This window comes from Lepidochelys kempii, chromosome 8, assembly GCF_965140285.1.
Source record: "Lepidochelys kempii isolate rLepKem1 chromosome 8, rLepKem1.hap1, whole genome shotgun sequence".
Taxonomy (NCBI): Eukaryota; Metazoa; Chordata; order Testudines; family Cheloniidae; genus Lepidochelys; species Lepidochelys kempii.
Genome location: NC_136387.1, coordinates 92,440,184 through 92,461,993, shown reverse-complemented (window position 1 = coordinate 92,461,993; position 21,810 = coordinate 92,440,184). Strand labels below are relative to the sequence as shown.

The following is a 21,810-nucleotide window of genomic DNA, read 5'->3' as shown; positions in this document are numbered from 1 at the left end:
GCCCCCTGAGAAGTGTCTTGTAAGCATAATTATATTGGACACCCAAATTTCAAACCTACCATATCTATGCCAAGTCACTGATTTCTTGAAACAGTTATCTTTTCAGCGTGCATTTTCGTATTTGAATATGCGCACCCTCGTTAGACCATTGCAATATTAAATTTTTACAACAAAGTTCAATCAGACGGGAAGAGTGCAGCTGTCATATAATTCTCATGACTATGGTCAAAGCATAGTTTATGTTTATACCGTACTGCAATTTCGTATTTATTCTGCATACAGCGATGAGATAGTAAATGAAATGTTGCATTTCCAGTGTTTAAAGAGAGACAATAGCCATCCTTGCTTAGGAATAATCATTAATTCAGTACAAAACTCTAATGCAACATCATGAGGAATTCATATTGTAAGACAGTGGTGCCCAACCTTATTACACAGGAGGGCCACATAAACCTAAGCACAAGCTCATGTGGCCCAAACAGATTCTACATATTTTAATAAGATTTAAAGTCACCTGTATTAATTTATATTTTAAGCTCAGCTTGTTTTGTATTTAGATAGGTTGGTTCTATATACAGTATTGTCTATTTACATACTTGTGTAAACTAAAATGAAGTAAACACGATGACAAAACGCTAACGGATCGGCCATTAGTATATTGTGTTGAAGCAGGCACTGGGCCTTAAGAAATGTTCCGGTGGGCCGTGTAAGGCCTGTGGGCCATAAATTATGCACCCCTGCTGTAAGAAATCCATTACTAGTTAGGCCTTCACAGCTGTCACTATGCTGCTTGACAAAGCTAATTGGAACTTCAAGTCAACATAGATAGTCTGGATAGAACCCAGAACCTCCTGTTCCAAAACTCAGATGCTCCTCCCAGTGCCCCAGCTCTAAGAGAACGTGGTGCATGCCCGAATAGTCCCTATAATTTTCAAATATGTGATCATTTAAATTATGTCAGATGCTATTATAGGTTCTGAAACAGACACAGTAGGCCAAATTCTGACCTTGCTTGCAACTGTGCAATCTTGTTATCTTCATGGGTGTGGCGGAGGGTGGAATTTGTCCCATGGCGTGCTTTTATTTCAATGCAGAAGTAACTGGGCATTCAGCTGATGCATTCTGTATGATAATTGGAAGTTGCTTAGCTGACATAACAGGGGTTAAATTTATCCAAATGTGTCCTTATTACATATACTGTAAGTATGCCTGTGAGTGCATTTATTTGAATTGCTGCACACTTGGGATATGTAAGCTGGTAAGGAAATGCATAATAAGCTATTTTTAGTAAAGATAAACACTGATTTTACAAGGATTGCGGGGGGACATCCAAAACCATCAGAATATCAGGGATTCAGGTAGCCAGACACTTTTTCTTAACTAAGCATGATTTCCTCATTAAGGACTAACTTACATGCCAAGACTGAACTTAAATGAAGCAGATTTTTGAGCTGGGCTCACAAAAATAACACTTTGAAAAATAATTTAAGTGTAAAACACTCACAACCTTGGATAACTCTCAAATGACCAGATATAATTGTACTTAACTTTTTAAATGGATATAATGGCTTGTACGTCTGTGGCACTCTCAATGCACTTCAGAAGCATTCGTTAATTAAGCTTTACAACTGGGTTGACTGAAAATCTTGCATTTAATTTTTTTATGGCAAATTTGGGGTTTTGACTAAGCTGAACTTTTTGCAGAAAGCGTCTGCTTTCAATAGAAAATTTTGATTTTTCATCAAAAACCCAAACTCTTGAAAACCAAAATATTTAGAGTTGGATATGCTCATGCAGTGCATTGTGGGAGTTGTAGATTGGTTGGCCATGTTTCCATTTTCCTACATTTCCCATGAGCCACCATGACTAGGGACTCCCATGATGCATCGCCTCTTCCTCCAAGGGGGAAACCATGGTATATCACAGGAAATGTATTTCAGCCAGGGAGTGCAGCCTAGAAAGGAGAATGGGAGCATGAGGTACGTGAACTACAACTCCCATGAGACACCACAGCAGCATTACCAAATTGAAGTATTACTGTTTTCCAGCAACATTTTTTTGCGTTTTGGCCAAAATATTTTCTTATTGGACTTTTTGCCAAAAAAAAAAAAAAAAAAAAATAAGGAATGTCAACAGGAAAAAAAAGCCCTATTATCTGACCAGCTTTACTGACATCATCTGCATGACTCAAGTAATAACTAGCAATATAACCATTTCTCAAGGTGATTAGCAGAGGCCCAGAGTGGATAAGGCCAAAATGTTCAAAAGCGGCCTCTGATTTTGGCCTCAATTTTTGGGTGCCCATTTTCCATGACCTTTCTGACTTGCCCTCCATGTCACCCAACGAAGTGCTTTACCAAGACGAGATATCTCAATTGAAGTACACCAAATCAGAGGCCGCTTTTGAAAATTTTGACATAAGCAACTTACCCAAGGCTACCATACCTGTCAGTGGCAGGGTTGGGAATGTAATACAAGAACCCTGACTAGAGGCTACCAAAAGTTTGACTAGATCCCTGACCCAACCTGAAATCTAGGAGATTTGGGTTCTAGTGCTACTTGTAAACCTCCATCCACCTCCATGATTGTTTAAGAATCATATTTCCCACCACGGGCAAGTCCAACTGCTGCTTTCATGTCCCAGGCTCCCAACTGTGTCTGAGTGCTTTTACTGCCAGAATGGGATCAAGTGATAGTTCCCACTGTCTTGTCACTTTGAGACAAGGGGCACCAAGTAAGAGCCCATTCCTTGGCAGACCTCAGGGAGAATCAGGCTACTCCCACCAAAGGGCAGTGTACTCTAGGTAACATACCCATTACTGTTGCCTGGAGCAATCTCAGGGGCACAGATGTCCCACAATCCATAATCTGGTTGCTAGGAAACTCCTGGCATAAAATAACTGGGAAAAAAATCAAAATAGAGAAAAACTTAAGTAATGGGGCAGACAGGGAGGGAGGGAAGGAGGGGAGCTTTTCTCCTTGAACAGCAGATGTTTAATGAGAAGCAAAACCAACAACATCTTCCTGATCTTCAGCAGCGAGAAACAGCACAAATCTGGAATGGCTTCGGACAGCGTGTGAGGCTTATTGTGAATTCAAAGTTTAACTCCACGTTCTCTGGAGCTCGGAATGTGAATTTCTGAATAAGGGTGGTGAAGAAGATGAACAGCTCTGTTCTAGCCAGCTGCTCTCCAGGGCAAACCCGCTTTCCTGGAAGGGGAAGAAAGAGCAGCTGATGGATTACTGCTATAATTACAGGGTTAAGCGATAGCAAACACAGCGTTCTGTTCCATTAAAAATTCACTCAGACAGTAAGTTCCCTGAAAAACTTGCCAATTGCCTTAATCTAATCAGTACTACTACCTTGGTGTTTGCCATGTAAGATTTGGGGACTATTATTATTATAAAATGTACTGATAGTCTCAAAGGAGCTCTCGACATCTCTAATTATATCCACATTAACACTGTGCATTTTTGAAACTCTCTAGCGGCTGGACTATGAGTCTGCTGCTGCCTCTGAGCTAATACTGTACACACAAAGCCCCACTATGAGAAGCTGAATAGGACTTTATGATCATCCTTTATATTTAGTTAGAATTATGATGGCTCCTAGATATCCTCTTCCCTATATTTCCTCCTCTTGTATGTCCATTGAACATTCTTCTGCATGAGAGATCTCTTCGTTGACAGTGGGGAGGGACTGTTATCCAACAAGAATGTGGGAACTTTCCTCAGAGCTTTACCACTTAATGAAAATGTTGGAGATTGTTCTCAGAGGCAAACTCTGAAAACCAATTAACAGCCGACTTGCACTATTAACAAATACAGTAAAAAAGTCTGCATTGGTAGATGGAGTGAGGAAGGAATTTTCCTTTGTGGTACAGTATTGCCCAGTTAGTATTGCCCATTACAAGGATTTTAAGTTTTCCTCTGAAGCATCAGGTAATGGCTAGTGTCAGAGACAGAACACTGGACAAGATGGACTATTGGTTTGTCCTGGGATGGCACTTCCTAGCTTCATCTACTTTTAAAATATGACATTGGCCTTTTCATGCAAAAACATTCCCTCACACATGGTCTCACCTGCAGAAAAAGGCAGAAAGGCTTCCCGCTTCCTAAACTGGCCATTTTCCAGGAAATGCTCAGGATTAAATGTATCAGGAGTTTCCCACACATTCTTGTCAACCATTATTGATGTCAAATTGGGGATCAAAGTGGTACCCTGCAAAAGGGGAGGAGGAGGAGAATGAGAACTAAAAACAAGTCGGTGGGTGTGTGCTTGAAGGTTACATATTGAGCCATTTTGTTTTTAACACTATTTTATTACTTCTCTTAGACCTGATCTACACACACAGTGGAATTGGTTTAAATAAAGGTGTTTTCTTTAACAATTTAAGGTTTGTCTATACAAGGACATCCAAGAAAATTAATTCAAATTAACTAAAGGTGTGAATTTGAAGTGGACTAGTTAAATTGCTTAAACCCCCGTGTGAACTCACTAATTCAGAATTAAAGGAGATTTAATTCAGTTTAATAACAGTGTCCACACAGGGATTTAGTGCTGTTTAACTAATCTACTTCAAATTCACACCTTTAGTTAATTCAGATTAATTTTTCTGGATAGCCTTGTATAGACACGGCCTTCATTAAGCCAATGCAACACCCTGCACAGACACTTTTAGTTTATTTGCAGTCTGATTTTTATTGGTTTGACTTGTGTCAGTAAATTACAATTATGTTAGTACGGCTAAACCAACGGAAGCCAGTTTAAAACCAATAAAAGGGTGTCCACACAGGAGTTTGCATCAGTTTAACTTTTCAAACTGATTTTAGTTAAACTAGTGCAATTTCTGTGTGTACATAAGGTTTTAAACTAAAACTTGCTTCAGCTGTTGCTTTTTTTTTTTTAAGCAAGCTAAAATTGCTACCACATAACAAGAAACTTCCCATCCTCCACCAGAGAGGGGCAAACATTGCAGTCAAGTTATAGGATTGATTGTACAAACATTAAGGAGTCAGCTCTCTCCATGAAACAACTGATCAGGTTACTGGGAGGTATAAGAAACAACAGGCTGTTTGATATTTACTATTAGAATGAGAGCTTGGTGCTTGTTGCTAAAAACTAGCTGCTAAAAACTAGCTTTTAATTAGTGCTATTTATTTATCAAAGCAGAGTTTCCTAAGACACTTAAGCCTAACATATCAAAATTCTATGTCCTCTTACTATTGGCTCCCATGGTCTCTGGGTCTCAGTTTCATATCATTCATGAAATTACCCTATATTGTATTTTTCTTAACACCAAAACTGAAGTCTTTGCAGCACACAGAAAAATCAAGGAATTAAATGAATATTTTTTTGTAAAATGAGAACGAAGCCCTTTTTACATAGTTCCTTTCTCCAGAAAAGTTATCTTTATAGAGAACTTCTGTAGACCTTAATAGAAAATTATAATTTTTCTATGGGATTTTAGATCATATATAATGTAATAAGAATTATATCACTTCTATAGATGGATTTTTAAAAGTCATGAAAATGACACCAATCTCTATTATTTTAGTTTTTAGAGAAATTTCTAAAGTACTCTGTTAAATTGCTATTGGATTCTAATAGTTTCACCTGCTTTTAAATTATATGAGATTTTGCCGTAAAAGAATTAAAAGTTAGATCTAACGTCAAACCAACAGAAGAAGAAAGGAAGGTTTGGTTTCCTTTCAGGTTACTTTTGGCAAATGGAATCCTGCCAGTGTAGTGTCACTGGTTGCCATTCTGGGCACATTTATAGGTACTACGTTGCCCATCCTTTGTACTTCATTGAGGACTGCGTTGGTATACGGCATATTCTCTTTGTCATCCATCATTGGTTGCCGGGACTGGCCAATCACTGTCTCAATTTCTGTTTGCACTTTCTCTGAAAAGAAGCCAAAAGCCACATTAACAGTTATGATGAGGAGAAGCAGTTTTTCTATTTAGAGAGCCTTGAATTGTTCAGATTTTCAGCTGCATTTTTATTTTTAAAGTGCTTTGAGTGACAGGTGCCTCCTTCCTCCTTCCAAATCCTGGATGTAAATGCTGTGCTTAGTCGCAAAAAGGTACAGCATGGGCAACAGCAGTGCAAGGCTCCCTCACGTTGCCTTGCCAACCTGCCTTGACCATGCCTGCAAGGAACTAGCTCTAGCCCTCAAGTGGTGGAAGATAAGTCAGGACCTGGCTCAAAGCCCATTGAAGTCAATGGGAGTCTTTCCACTGACTTCAATGGATTTGGGGTCAGGCCTTCATTATTCATGACCACTCTGTCATGGGGATGTCTGCTGAGGCTGTTACAAAAAGTGCCAATTAATAATAAATCATCATACATTTATGGAACTTTCTATCTCAAGATTTCAGCATGCCTTTCAATATTAATTAATTAAGCATCACATTACCCCTGTAAAGTAGCTAAGAATCATTCCCATTTTACAGATGGGGAAACTGATGCACACAGAGGTGAAGTGGCTTGTCCAAGGTCACACATGAAGTCAGTGCAAAGCCAAGAAGAAGTCAGTTCCCAGGAGTGAGCATTTACCACTAGACAGTCCTTTCCCTCTCATGCTTGTGGTGGTTGTTCTGCAGAGACCTATGCACTTAGAGCTGCAAAGACCCCACTAGCTTGAGGATTTCCAGTGCCGAAGCTCAGATGTAGCCAGTACAATAAGCATTCATTTGTTGTTCTCAGTGCTGTTCCCAGTGAAGTGAGAAAGGCAATCTTTCAGCTACTGGGGCTCACTGAGGAATTTAAGGGCAGAATATAAGGCCTGGATTCAAAGCTCACAGAAATCAGTGGGAAGAATTCCATTTGCATCAGTGGGCTTTGAATCAGGCCTATAAGGAATAAACTGAAAGGAAGGAAGGACAATTTCAATTTTAAACCATTACAAAATCTACCTTGAATTTTGGGATATACTGCCATGTACAGCAGAGCCCAGCGTATGGTTGTGGCAGCTGTTTCAGTCCCAGTTAAAAACAGATCCAGTGTGCAACACAGTAGATTTTCCTCATTGAAATAAGAGATGGAATCATCCTTAGACTTTAAAATAAAAGGAGGTAGAAATATATATATATATTAGTTATATGTGGTAGCATGGACAGGCAAATTATCCACCTCAAAAGAAAAACCTAAGGCCTCACCAAATTGACGTAATTGTTAAAATTAATAGAAGATTGTGTCTAAATCCGCTGCACTGCCTCGGAAATCTCAGTCTTGGCTTTTTCATATATCTAGGGTGAGAACTGCACCCCATTGCTCCTTTACTTTGGGTAAGAAGGTCAAAGCAGGGGGCCCCAAAAGCTCTGGTGACACCTGGAGGAGGATCCCCCCCAATAGAGGCAATGGGACAGATGGCTGGCAGGCTGCCTTTTGAGGACCACTTTCCTAATCCCAGGGCAGGAAATGTGTCAAGGGCAGAGCCACAGCGTGATGCACTGCAAAGATTCTGTTCAGCGCTGCGGCCCATAAAGCCACCCAGGCTGCTGTAACTTAGGATCCCAGGGCTGTCTAAGTTACTCCAGGGGCCTTTCCAGCACCTGAGGAGGAGGGTGCAAAGATGACTTTAATGCACCTTAGCACCCCCCACCCACCGTATTCCTTCTGCATTGCAATCTTGTAAATCATAGTCACGTTAGAAAACCATATTCAGTTGAACAGTCCTATTGATGTTTTTGATATTAACTCATGTCCATCAGAGTTTCAGGACTGGGTCTCTGATTTACGTTAATTAGTTTGTGATACATCCTTATTTCCCCTAGACCATTTTGAAAATCCCATGTGCAGTATGGCAGGGCAGTGACTTTTGGCAAATCAAGGACTTCTTTAAATTTTTTAATGTTAAATTTTTTTTCAACATTTTTTAATGTTAAATTTCATTAAAAAAATTGTACTTGAGAATTCTCAAGTACATTAGATTAAGTGACCTTCCAAGTGCTTTAAAACAGCATGCTGTACATTGTAAGTACTTTTAAACGAAAAATAACTATCCATTCAAACAACTTTTCTTAGAAAATTTTGCCCTAAAAGAATTAGTGAGCAATTTAGAATGGCAAAATCCAAATGACAAACACAGCTCCAGATAGCTTATCTGAGAAGCTAGTGTCTAAATTCTAAGTGTTGTCTATTGCTTTTTCTTTCCGTTGCGCAGTAAATTGTTGGTTCTCTTTGTCCTCTTACCTTTTCTATTTCCTTCAGATAACAGTCAATGAAGTTTCGGGTTTCAGATGAATTCCAGTCCCCCTTGTGCTTTGCAATCACTCCTTTCACAAAATATTTAAGTTTCTCCCAATGTTTGAAAATTTTATTATGGGGCCCTGGGACCCACCTCATTAGCCAGGGGAAAGCATTATACAGCTGTTAAGATGTAAGGGAACAGGAAAAATTAATACCTCGTAGGATCAAGAAAAAAAATCGATTACAGTTTAACACATCTAGCACAGTTTATTAGCCTGATTCTCCAAACATTTACACCAGGGCAAAGCAGGAGTTATTCCACTGAAGTCAATGGAGTTACACTGGTGTGAAATGGGTGTGATTTAGACCCACTGTTTTCTGACAATAAAAGTTTATTTTTTTGGAACTCATGCTGGCCAATAAAATCCCTTAATCTGAAACAAAAACTTAAAAAAACCAACCAGAGTCTTATGGTGTAGGCCCAGAATAAATCAATTGACTGTGGAGTTCTACAGATATAACTGAGATCAGAGTCTGACCCACAGTATGCAGAACTGCATAATCTATTCACAGTAAAACTCCAAATCAATCAGTATTGGCCAGATCTAGTTATAAATCTGGAAACTCAGGCCAGTCATTAACAAATAATAATAATAAATACCTAGTTCTAGTGCTTTTCATCAGTAGATCTCAAATCACAATCTTAAATGTATTTATCATCACAACACCTCTGTGAGGTAGGTAAGTGCTATGATCATCCCCAGTATGATTCAGGAATAAATCTAGTTGAAAACTGGGGGGGGGGGGATTTTAAGGATAATTTTGTCCATTTTCCATAGAAATTGTAGAAGTTTATGAAATTTCCCAAACACATCTATGGATAAACCTTTTAAATGAACCTGACGTGCTACAGAATTTGCATCACGATCACACAACATTTGTGTTTTCATATAGCTTGGATGTGAAACAACATACTTGGTGGTTTCTCTCTTTTTTAGCACCCACACCTTTTTTGTGAAAAGTAGGGCTGTGAAGCGATTAAAGAAATTAATCACGATTAATCGCATTGTTAAACAATAATAGAATACCACTTATTTAAATATTTTTGGATGTTTTCTACATTTTCAAATATATTGACTTCAATTACAACACAGAACACACTGTACAGTGCTCACTTTATATTTATTTTTTATTACAAATATTTGTGCTATAAAAAAAGAAATAGTATTTTTCAATTCACCTCATACAAGTAACATAATACAATCTCTTTATCATGAAAGTTGAACTTACAAATGTAGAATTATGTACAAAAATAACTGCATTCAACAATAAAACAAAGTCCACTCAGTCCTACTTCTTGTTCAGCCAATCACTCGACAAACAAGTTTGTTTACATTTGCAGGAGATAATACTGTCTACTTCTTGTTTACATTGTCACCTGAAAGTGAGAACAGGCATTCACATGACATTGTTGTAGCCAGCGTCACAAGATATTTACGTGCCAGATGCACTAAAGATTCATATGTCCCCTCATGCTTCAACCACCATTCCAGAGGATGTGCTTCCATGCTGATGACTGGTTCTGCTCCATAAAGATCCAAAGCAGTGCAGACCAACGCATGTTCACTTTCATCATCTGAGTCAGATGCCACTAGCAGAAGGTTGATTTTCTTTTTTGGTGGTTCAGGTTCTGTAGTTTCCACATCAGAGTGTTGCTCTTTTAAGACTTCCGAAAGCATGCACCACACCTCATCCCTCTCAGATTTTGGAAGGCACTTCAGATTCTTAAATCTTGGGTCGAGTGCTATAGCGATCTTTACAAATCCCACATTGGTACCTTCTTTGCGTTTTGTCAAATCTGCAGTGAAAGTGTTCTTAAAATGAACAACACATGCTGGGTCATCATCTGAGAGTGCTATAATATGGAATACATGGCAGAATGCAGGTAAAACAAAGCAGGAGACATACTATTCTCCCACAAGGACTTCAGTCACAAATGTAATTTATGCATTATTTTTTAATGAGCGTCATCAGCATGGAAGCATGTTCTCTGGAATGGTGGCTGAAACATGAGAGGGCATACGAATGTTTCGCATATCTGGCACATAAATACCTTGCAATGCTGGCTACAAAAGTGCCATGCGAATGCCTGTTCTCACTTTCAGTAGACACTGTAAATAAGAAGCTGGCAGCATTATCTCCCATAAATGTTAACAAACTTGTTTGTCTTAGTCAATGTCTGAACAAGAAGTAGGACTGAGTGGACTTGTAGCTGCTAAATTTTTACATTGTTTTGTTTTTGAGTGCAGTTATGTAACAAAAAAACCTTACATTTGTAAGTTGCATTTTCATGATAAAGAGATTGCATTACGATATTGTACGAGGTGAATTGAAAAATACTATTTCTTTTGTTTATAATTTTTGCAAATACTTGTAATAAAAATAATATAAAGTGAGCACTGCACACTTTGTATTCTGCATTGTAACTGAAATCAATATATTTGAAAATGTAGAAAAACATCCAAAATGTTGAATAAATTTCAATTGGTATTCCATTGTTTAACAGTGCAATTAAAACTGTGATTAATCACGATTAATTTTCTTAATTGCAATTAATTTTTCTGAGTTAGTCGTGTGAGTTAACTACGATTAATCGACAGCCCAAATAAAAACCAGAATTAAGGAAACGATACTCACATGAAGGAATACAGGGTCATTTCCCATAGATCATTATACTTTTTTTTTTTTTTACAAGGAAAAGTCAGATTCCCCTCACTTGATTCTGCTCTCACTCTAACTACTTTACTTTTCAGGTGTCTGAAATCAAAAAACAAACCAGCTTTACCTGGCCCCAAAAATTTCCTATGAGGAGTAATGTCTCAGAGAGTAAATGCAGTAATTCCTGGAACTGATTGTCATGGTATTCAAAGCGCTCCCCAAAAGTGATGGAAGAGATAATATTTGAAACTGCACTATTAATTTTATAATGAGGGTCAAATGGTTGCCCTGGAGGAGAAAATATAGGTACAGTGTCAGTTTAAAAATATTCCAGACTAGTGTAATAATACCACTGTAGATTCTTAAAACTGAAATATTATTTTAAATCCAATTTACTTTTCACCACTTATACTGTTTTGGTTTTACGCTACATTCAGTATGGCAAATGAATAGGAACTCCCAGACTATGAGTCAGCAGACCTGGGTCCTATTTCTAGCTCTTCAATGGCTTGTTAGGACCTGGGGCAATCCACTGAACCTCTGAGGACTTCAGATTCCCACCTGTTAAATGGGGTTAATATTTGGTTACTCATCTACTTAAAGCATATTAACATCTACATATGGAAAAGCTCTACATAAGATCTAAGTATTCTTATTTTCTAACAGTTCTATAGTCAGTTTCTAGTCGATTTAACTTTCAACTTTTGTGCCCTAGCACAAAGCTGACACGTTTGGGTTTTAAATATTGCAGGGGAAACCCAATTAAAGTATCCAGGAAACCATTTATAATATTAATATAGTCTTAGGTTTTGTACATTTTAATAACATTTTCTTATTGGTCCTAAACAACCAGACTGCATCCCTTTAAAGATTAGCTCTCCTCTACACATTGCATACTAACTGTATTCCACAAACACCACAACAACGGATTTCTTGGCATACCTATATAAACTATAAAAGACAAATAGAAAGTTATGGGAGGATAAGTCTGGATGGCTGCTTAAAAATCCATTATTGGATAACAATACATATAAATCATATGCTTTTTTAAAATAAAGATTACATAGATAGAATATCAGGGTTGGAAGGGACCTCAGGAGGTCATCTAGTCCAACCCCCCTGCTCAAAGCAGGACCAATCCCCAATTTTTGCCCCAGATCCCTAAATGGCCCCCTCAACGATTGAACTCACAACCCTGGGTTTAGCAGGCCAATGCTCAAACCACTGGGCTATCCCTCCCCCCAACATCATGCATTGCATGTGCTGTTCTGTTACGTATCCAAATACTACTGAAATCTTCTATGTTTATTTTCCCAATACATATAAAACATATTCTCTAGCACAAAGAAGCCTTGATTCTTGATAGTGCCTAGGAGCCCCAATCATAATAAAAATAATAAAAAGAAAAAATAGATAAACCTCTTGTTTGGGCAGATTATTGCATAAATGTCCATTATGGACCTCTTTGCACTTCCTTCTGAAGCATCTTGTACTGGCCACTTTCGGAGATAGGCTACCAGAGTAGATGGAGCCCAGGTCTTGATCTCATATGGCAATTCCTGTTTTCCTATGGTTATTCCTTTCACTGGTGCCATCATGGTGCATATATTTACGTGTCACAACCATTCCAGGTGTTTCTGGCCTAGGCTCCCCAAAGGCCATGGGTAGTGTTGGCACGGATCAAGGGGGCTGATCAAGATCTCTGTGCGACTGTCCTGAGAAAAGCATAGCTAAAATCTTAGGACAAAATAATGTAAGTTCATTTCTTACCTTTCTCTTCCTCTATTGCTTCAGTAAGATATCTGCTCTCTTCCTGTATTCGTTCTTCAAAGCTTACACCAATGCTTTTCAGGGCCGATAAAACAAATTTTCTTTGTTGCCTCCAGATACGTCCATTTGATGATATCAGCCCTGCAATTTTTATATTTATGTGTATGTTTTGCCGTATGCAGGAAACAGTTTAAAAATCATCATTAGAGTATTAAAAAAACAAACTTATTTTTAAAGTACATTTTTGCATGGGAATTAAAACCCAAAAGCAATCGGCTTACACTCTGGAGCTAGCTTTACAGATTTGCTTTAATCTGCTTTTCCCCCTTTTCTCTTGAGCTTTGTGTGAATAAAAGGGGTAAGCACAAGTAGTTTACTATTAGTACTATTACAGTGTTGGGAGACCTGCATGTGGGGAGTGATTTTCTCTGTAAGGTTCAGCCGTGGTGCTGCGTGCAGCTGGAGGAAAGAAAAGTAACGGGGAAATTAAAAAAAGAGTCACACAGGCTGGTCTACACAGAAAACTTACATCAGTGGAGCTATGTCTCTCTGGGATGTGACAAATCCCCACCCTTAAGAGATAACCTCTAGATCATTTAGTCTGATCTCCCGTATATCACAATCCACCAAGACCACCCCACAACTGAAAGAAACCAAAGTATCACAGCCCACAGGAGACTAGACTGTTCCATGCTATAGGAGGGACAGAGGGAGACCAGCGCTCAAGGTCCCTGCAATGGCAAAGAAATGATTCAGTGAGATATACCCACATAAACCCTGGCAAGAGAACTAAACACACATGCTGCAGAAGGAGGCCAAACAGACCCCCATGGGGACTGCCAATCTGACCTGGGGGAAATTCCTTCCTGACCCCACATAGGCAATCAGTTAGACTCTCAGCATGTGAGCAAGAACCAGCCAGCCAAGCACCTGAGAGAAAGAATGCTTGCAGCTGCCTCAGAGCTCTGGCCACCCCTCCCACTGTCCCATCTCCTGTGAAACTCTTTAAAGGTGTCTGGCCTCTTGCATTTATTTAGCTCCTTTAATCTAAATAGTTTCCCAGGTATAAACAGATACTAGGATATTTGGGCCAAATGCTGAGGTGATTACTAAGGGCTTGATTGCACCAGCCTCACTCACACTGAGAAGAAGCTGTTTGTGTGAGCAATCCCATTGACCTCAGTGGGCTCTCCTGTAAGCACTACCTAGCCTGAGTATAGGCAGCAGAAGCAGACACCCTGTTTTTACTGACAGACTCCCATTATCTTCAGGGGTAGCTATGTGTGTACCTCTCACAGGATGATCAAGAGCATTTACATTACCATGCTGTTTACTACTGAACATTGAAAGAGAGAGACACAGACACGGATGGGAAAGCTTCAGGACAACTGCACTCAGAAATGCTCAAAATGTAACCACCATCCCTGTTTACTTCAAATATTTTACTCTTCTTTTCTTCTCTTATTCTATTTTTTCCTTCTATTTCTTCCCAGTAGTACGCAGCCCCAAGTAGAAGACAAACTTTCCAATGTCAGTGGGAGTTTACCTCAGTCAGGACTAAGTTTGATTTTGGCCTTATATACACAGAGTCACTTTGCCAAACATTGAAGTGCACCAAGCTCTAAGATGAAATACAAACACATGTTTTGCAATTCACATCAACCCAACAGAATGATTTACAGAATGAGTGGGAGTGTTCGATTAGATAGATAATTGCACCCACCTGAAATTACATGGGGGAAATGTGTAGGCATTTAGGTGTACAGTTTCTGGGCCTGTACAGTTAGCAGGGAGTTTTCCTAGTGCAGCAACAGGCACAGGCTTTAGTGATTGTACAGTATCCTTCTCCTACATGCCTGTTACTGTTACTGATAGGACAATACTCAGTCTATGAATTTAGCTCTTTTTACTGTGCTCATTGCTGAGGTATCGGTGTCTGACAGATTTTAAGATTGACTAGGTAGATGAGAGAATATCTTTTAGTGGAGCAACTTTTGTTGGCGAGAGAGACACACTTTCGAGCTTACACAGAGCTCTTCTTCAGGGAGCTTGTCTTCTACAGAGCTCTATGTGGCTTGAAAGCTTGTCTCTCCGCAGTAGAAGTTGCTCCAATAAAAGATATTATCTCACCCTCCTTGTCTCGCTAATATCCTGGGACCAACACGGCTACAACACTGCAAACAACGGTTTTTAAGGTCAACATTTTCCAACCTTGTTGCCTGAGGTTAGGGCCCTGCAGCTATGTAGGCACCTAAACCAAAGTGGCCAAAGGTCCAAAGCACTGGACGCTGCAAGTGCTGCAGTGCCTTTGGAAGTCAGACCACTTCTGTTTAGGTGCCTACATGGATTTTGGACCCTAGCCTCAGGCAACCCAGGTTTGAAAATTTTAGCCTAAAAGATAGCTTTGTCTCTTCTCCATTGCTAGTTCACGTTTTCCAGGTCATTGAGATTTCGGGAATTGATTCAGGTTCAGAAATACCAAACCTGCAGTAAATATGTAGCTAGCCTAGGGCCAGATGTTTAAAGGTATTTTCAATACCCTAAAAAAATCTAGGTCCTATTCAGCAAAAGTGCTTTATATGTTATGTGTCCAGCTGACCCAAAATTGGGAGGGGCTGTTTACACTCCATACTAGCTCTCATGTTAAATTCAGTGAAACCAGTCAGAACGATCCCATCCCCCAACCTTTCAGAGAGAGGGAGTAAAATAATATTTCCTCACTGAGATTTAGAAACACTGGAACAATTCCAGCTCTCCTGTGCATCCCAGGTAAAGTTGCTGGGATTGTAGCCAAGGGCAGAATTCAGCTTTTTTTTTTTTGGAATGGTCATGCTGCTGTTCAGGTGAAGTAGCAACCAATGACAACCACATCACGGGAACTCACCAAGGCCTTTAAAAATTTCACGGAGAAGTGGTATATGTGGTCGATCTGCAAATACTTCAGCTTGATGGATAAGAGCTTCCTTCACTAGTTGGCATCCGTTGACCACCACAAATGTCAGATTTCCAAACTGCACACTGAAAATGTTGCCATACCGGCCAATAAGCTGAAAGACACGTTCCTCTGATTTAGTTACCTTCTGTGTCAAACAAGCCACTGGAAGGATGGAGATGGTACAAAAATACTGGCAAGCTGTAGTGTAGGAGAGATGCCTCCTTAGCAATCTGATCATAGGCATTGCCTAAAGCTCTGCTCTGTATAACTTGGACATGACTCTTACACACTGGAACACTAATGCTAGAGGATGATCCAGATGATCCTCCTGGAATGTTTGGTAACATATGGGACCAACGTTAGGCCAAAGTTCTCATCAAAAAAAGATAAACTCCATTATAATGGTTCCTCATCATCTCCGTGCCCTCCCCCCCGCCCCACGCTTTTACACACGTAGAACTAAATCTAGGCGGTTAGAACTAAAACTTTGCATATTGGCTTATAGAGCATCTGCCAAGGCCTGGATTTTCCATGGCATATTCCCTTACCAATGTGTGCATATAGCATCTGTATGGACAGGGTTTAAGACACCTGCCACCACCAGTCAGAGTCAGACTGTGCTTAATATTTAGGCCAGCCCTTATCTTCCTCAGCAGGTTAATACCTTCCACACTGAACATTCACTTTTGATCCCACATGTTCTCTTTTTCCAGGAAAGGAAGATACCATTACCATTTAGGATCAGGAGTGTTTTCTCCATCAGATTGTAACAGTTCTGAGTGGGAAGAAGAGGACAAATCAGAGGCCTAAAAGCATTGATAATGCCCTTAATGCTCTGCCCGAATGGGATGTCTTCATCATCTGTAGGATCCTTCTTCAACACAGCAAAATAAGTACAAGGAATTATAGCTGGCCCTTGTCTTACAAGCATAATTGTTATTTTGATGCCTAAAACCTATCAGACATGTGTTTCCCAAGTTCTCCCAGGCTTCACTCAAGAGGAATGGGAGCCTGTGAGAACAGCACCCAGGCCTAGGCTGGATGCAACACAAGAGAAGACGTATTTTAAAGTAATAGCAAAAGAAAACAAGCCAGACCCCGGAGGGATGTTACTTTGCCCAGCCAGTTATAATGGAGGGTAAGCCCCCTCCTCCACTTTTTCGGCGGGAAGATCCTCGGCTGGTGTCAATTGTCATAGCGCCACTGACTTCACTGGCAGTTAGGACTCTTGGATACTATTCCTGGCTCTGCCACTGCTTCTCTGTGTGACCCTGAGCAAGTCACATAGGCACTTAACCTCTTTGTGCCTTAGCTCTTCCATCTGTACAATAGATGGAATGGGACGAATCCTGGGCACCAGAACAAAGGCAAAGTAAATGGACAAAGGCTCTTCATAAGTCTGCATAATTGTGAATCCACCAATCACCTATCATCCCTTCCCCAATCTGTCTCAGCCCTTCCGTGATACCACAGAGAGGCAGAGGTGGGATGGAATCAGTTTCTACACAACCTCTCCGCTGGAGTTCTGCTGCATTTAGGTCCCATCTGCACCCAGCAAGGTCCAGTAACAGTTACCTACACCACAGGCTGTCAGGCTTACTGTCTGTAGAGCATTTCCAAGGGTCTGCTATAGAACACGCTCTGTACATGCAAAGCATTAATACGATAAACTTCAGTCAGGCTCTTACCTTCTGCAAAACGAGGTGGATGGGCTGCTTAAAGTCCACAATAGTGCCAATGAAAGGAAACAGTAGTGGCCCAGGAGGAAAATTCTTGGGACGTCTCTTTTTCACATGATCAGCAATTAAAAGAAACACAACCAGAATGACTAAGAGAGTCTGAGCAGTCTTCCTTTCCCAAAGGGAAGTTAAAATGCACCACAAACGCAGCTGCATCTTGACTGTCAAAGTACAAATTTTTTAATGCCAAAAGGGACCTGGGCTCTGACCCTTGTCTAGTCTTGCTGAGATGGGAGGTAGAGGTGGGTAAAGTAAACTGGCTAAGCTGCTAATAATGGCCTGGTTGGCAGGACTTGCCAAGGGAATGCTGCTTTCTCACAAACCTCTGTTGTCACAACCCTCACAAGATAAGCAGTTTTACACTCCGTCACAGCAAAGAAAACCCTGCTTATTCAGCTAAACAGAAGCAGTCTTGCAAGCTTATTTGCAGCTTTACCCCTCTGACAGGTCCTTCAGCTTTCTTGCTGGAAAACCATTCCCCCTCTCTGCCTTTAATTAACAGTGAGCTCCTTTATACAGATACCTAATTGGGATTATAAGCATTACAAACATTTTAGGTTGCAGTGAAAGCAGCTTACTTCACTAATTACATATGTAGGGAGTTATAGAATTTAAAAACTGTAAGGCACTTGAGGTGATGGGCGCCATACAAATGCCCAAGGGACTGATCCTCTTAAGTGCTGATCACCATTTATGAGATGCTGTGCATCCTCAACTCCCACTGAAGCCTGGGAAGCTCACTGAAGTCAAAAGAAGTTTAGCCTGAGGAAGGCTGGCACAAATAGGCCCTAAGAGCCCAATCCCGTAAGGTGCTGAGCACCCTAAATACCCAGTGACTTCAACTGAAGTTGAGGTGGCTCAGCACCTCACATGATTGGGGTGTGTGTCCCTAAATCTGTTAGGCCTTTTGCAAATCTGTCCCCTAAATAAATCCCCTCACTCTTTAGGGTGAGTAGCAGGCTGGAGCAGCAGTGAATTAACTCATCGCTTACTGGCTAAATTTTAACTCACATTTATATGGAAATTCTTTTAAAAGTTTTTCATTTACCAAAACTCAATTTGCAGTCAAGTAAAAATGTCAATTATGATTTTTAAAATCATTCTGGTAAAAATTTCAGGAGCAAATATAATGCAAAATTTCATGGAAAATGTTAATATTGTGATGGTTTTAATTTATGAAAAAAAGGTGCCCTGGTCTAGGAAAAAGCTTTTTGTACAAAGTCTTTTCCAGATCTAATTTCTGCTGGGCTGCTATTCATTGCTGTAGCTGGAGGACTGTATACGTTAGTGGCTATTTTAGAAGCATATGTAGTCTATGTGCTAAACTACATTAGTAAGTGTAATGAACAGTAATGCTTTTTCTGAGCGACAGCCTGACTGGAACCCAATTCTGCCCTATCCCCTGTGAGCCATTGTAGGATTGCCAACCAGTTTTTGAATCCTATAGTGAGGAGCAACGTTGTGAGCGGCACACTACCTCACAAGCTGCAGGTTAGCTTCAATGTAAATACTATCCATCAGCCTGACAGAGCCATGAACACAAGCTAAGCCAGGCAACAAGCTAGCCATTAACTTTGCCAACAAGTCAGCTCTTTTGCTCGGGCAGACACTTGCACTGCTGAATTTGTGACCAGTGCAGAGACATCAGCATTCAGCAAATGCATTTTTGGTTATGGGCCAGTTTCTCAAACGTGGCCCACTGGGTTTATACTCAAGGGGACACTACAAAAACCCACAGTTACACACCTTACTCCTGCATTCCAGTTTGTCCTCTCAGCTAGAGGCTTTGATGGGTACAATGGTCCTCCCCCCATGCAGTTTTCTGAGACATTCTGGTTTTACAGTTTGTACCTAAGTATCTACTAGCACTATTCTATGCTACGAGTTGGTCCAGTCTTTCCTCCATTTGAGTAAGGAGTATAGAATAGAGCCCCTAATCCTGCCATCATGGATATGACTCTGTTGGCATAGGTAAGTGCCTGCCTACCATGTGACATTGTCTTGAAAGAGAATGGGATAATAAGTCACCAACTTCCATCGTGATGCTGGAAGCCCAGTTTCGCTCCTCTGTTGTTGGATGGATGATACGATTTATCAGAATACCAAGCAAATTGGGATGTGTGTGAAGCTCAGTTGCGACACATGTTCTGTAGTACGGGTGGGAGACTCATGGCTGGGGAAGGTGTCACACGAGGAACGTTATTTTCTGCATCATGAGTACGTTTGCTTGCACTTACCTGTGCCTTGTCAGTCAGAAATGTCAGGTCTCTGGTTTTGCTTGTCTAAACGTGTCTCTCCCTGGAGGGGCTCAATTAGCCTGCTGCAAATTTTGAGGGAGTGTTACAATTTCACCTTAACAGGTTTCAGAGCAGCAGCTGTGTTAGTCTGTATTCGCAAAAAAAAAAAAAAAAGAAAAAAAAAGAAAAGGAGTACTTGTGGCACCTTAGACTAACAAGTTTATTTGAGCGTAAGCTTTCGTGAGCTACAGCTCACTTCATCGGATGTATCACCATAGTGATCCCATTCTCACGAACCAGCACATTAGAGCGTTGCATTGTGATAACAGTATTTCTGGCACCAACACAATGCACGGTAGCGTGAAAGCTTCGATTATAGACACATTTTTCCTGCACAGCAATCTGTACAATAGCTACTCACCTTAGATTTTAAAGAGTCCCCATTACCATAGAGTCTGAGCACCTCACATCCTTTAATCCTCACAACATCCCCCCTTTTACAGACGCGGAACTGAGGTGCAGAGGGATTAAGTGATTTGCCAAAGGTCACACAGGGCATCTGTGGCAGAGCAGGGAATTGAACGCAGATCTCCCACCAACACCCTAAACACTGGTCCATCCTTCTATGTGACGATCCATTGCAGATATGAGTGTAGAGGGACCACAAAGAATAAGGGTATTGAACGGACAAACACAGCTGCTGATACACCAAAGCATCTTGAACAGCCAACAGACAGCAATTGGCCCATATGGTTTCTACCTTCTTCCCTGGCTAGATGTCTAACTGTTTGCAGAAGGTTTTGAAACATTCTGTTAAAAATGTAATTGCCATTTGTTTTTTGAGATCTAGTATCCTGATATCTTTTCCGGGGAATGAAATTCAATAAGGTAACAGAATGTAGTTCAACTGTTATCGTATTTTAAGAACATTATTTAAGTGACAGAATTTCTTAATGATTAGAAACATATGTAGGGAAATAACTTGATATTGAAAATAAGTGGATACACTTTGTTCCAAACCATTTTTATTGAATTGAATAGCAACATTAACCATTGCAATCCACCTTTCAAGCCTTTGCAAATCAGTGATGTGACAGACAATATGAGTCAGATTTCCACAAGTCTGTAGGGCTTAGCAGATGTAAATTGGCATAGATCCAGTGAATTTAACAGAACCACACACTGATTTACACCTGTTGAGCATCTCACCCTTGTTTTTTCTCCCTGTACCTGATGCCCAGCTGGTCAATGCCAGTCGACAAAAGCAATGAGATAGCAAACAACTTTTATGGCATTCCAGACTTCTGATTGTTTTGATCCCTATCTTAGGCCCAAATCCTGACAGGGGTTTCACACCCACAGCTCCCCCTTTAGGGCCACTACTGCTAGTTGCTGATTTCAAGGCACCGGAGGTTGGGTGCAATGAGCACCGACAACTGCCGCTAATGCCCCATTTGATACATGGAGCATGACCCAATGCTGCTGAAAGTCAATGGGAGGCCTTCATTCACATCAGTGGGCATTCAATAAGGCTCTTGGTGAGCTTTGCCTTCCTGAGCAAACTCAAGAAAGATACATTTTAATCCTAACTTTGGCTAAAATTTTCAGAAGCATCTAAGTGACTTAGGAAGTTCTTAAAGCATGTAGGTGATTTTGGAATTTTAGTGCTTGTGCCTTGGTGGATGATACTTTAATACCCCCTGGTTTGTGTATTCTCTCTCCAATCTAATAGTCCCTATGAAATTAATCTTTCTGGGAATCTAGAGTTTTGCCAACATTATCTAACTCTGTAAGGAAGGTAAATACTGTTACAGCTGGGTAAACTGAGGCACTGCGAGGTCAAGTCCGGTGTTTTGCTTGGGCGCATACAGGTAGCCCATGCTAGACCCCAGCGTAGACTCCAGCAGGTCTGACTCCTGGTCCCCTGCTCTATTAGAAAACAATCTCTTCCTCTGGAAACAGCTGATTGTGATGAAGTGATTTTTATATGAATTTATAAGCCAATTAATGATAGAAAAAAATTGGACTAAATACCATTATTTGCAAAATTATAAGGGCTGGTTCAAAGTTGAGCGTGCAGAGGCTGCAAATGGCAGCTTTGACTTTGGCCCTCTGAAGTCAATTTAAAGACTCTCATTGGCTTTGGTGTGGGCCTCATAGCACTCCTTGACACAAGATCCTTGGGCAATACATTGAATCAGACTATTGCCTGG

The 21,810-nt window shown here is 40.4% G+C and overlaps 1 protein-coding gene across 1 annotated transcript; it reads right to left on the bottom strand.

Annotated features, from left to right (window-relative positions):
* Nucleotides 1–3,031: 3,031 nt before the first annotated feature.
* LOC140916637 (cytochrome P450 2J2) lies at nucleotides 3,032–17,516 on the bottom strand. Its single transcript, XM_073358309.2, has 9 exons — nucleotides 17,310–17,516; nucleotides 15,571–15,733; nucleotides 12,687–12,827; nucleotides 11,044–11,204; nucleotides 8,202–8,378; nucleotides 6,923–7,064; nucleotides 5,722–5,909; nucleotides 4,084–4,222; nucleotides 3,032–3,210 (listed from the first exon to the last, which is right to left on the bottom strand). The coding sequence occupies exons 1-9, from the start codon at nucleotides 17,514–17,516 to the stop codon at nucleotides 3,032–3,034; spliced, it is 1,497 nt and encodes a 498-aa protein (XP_073214410.1).
* Nucleotides 17,517–21,810: the final 4,294 nt, after the last annotated feature.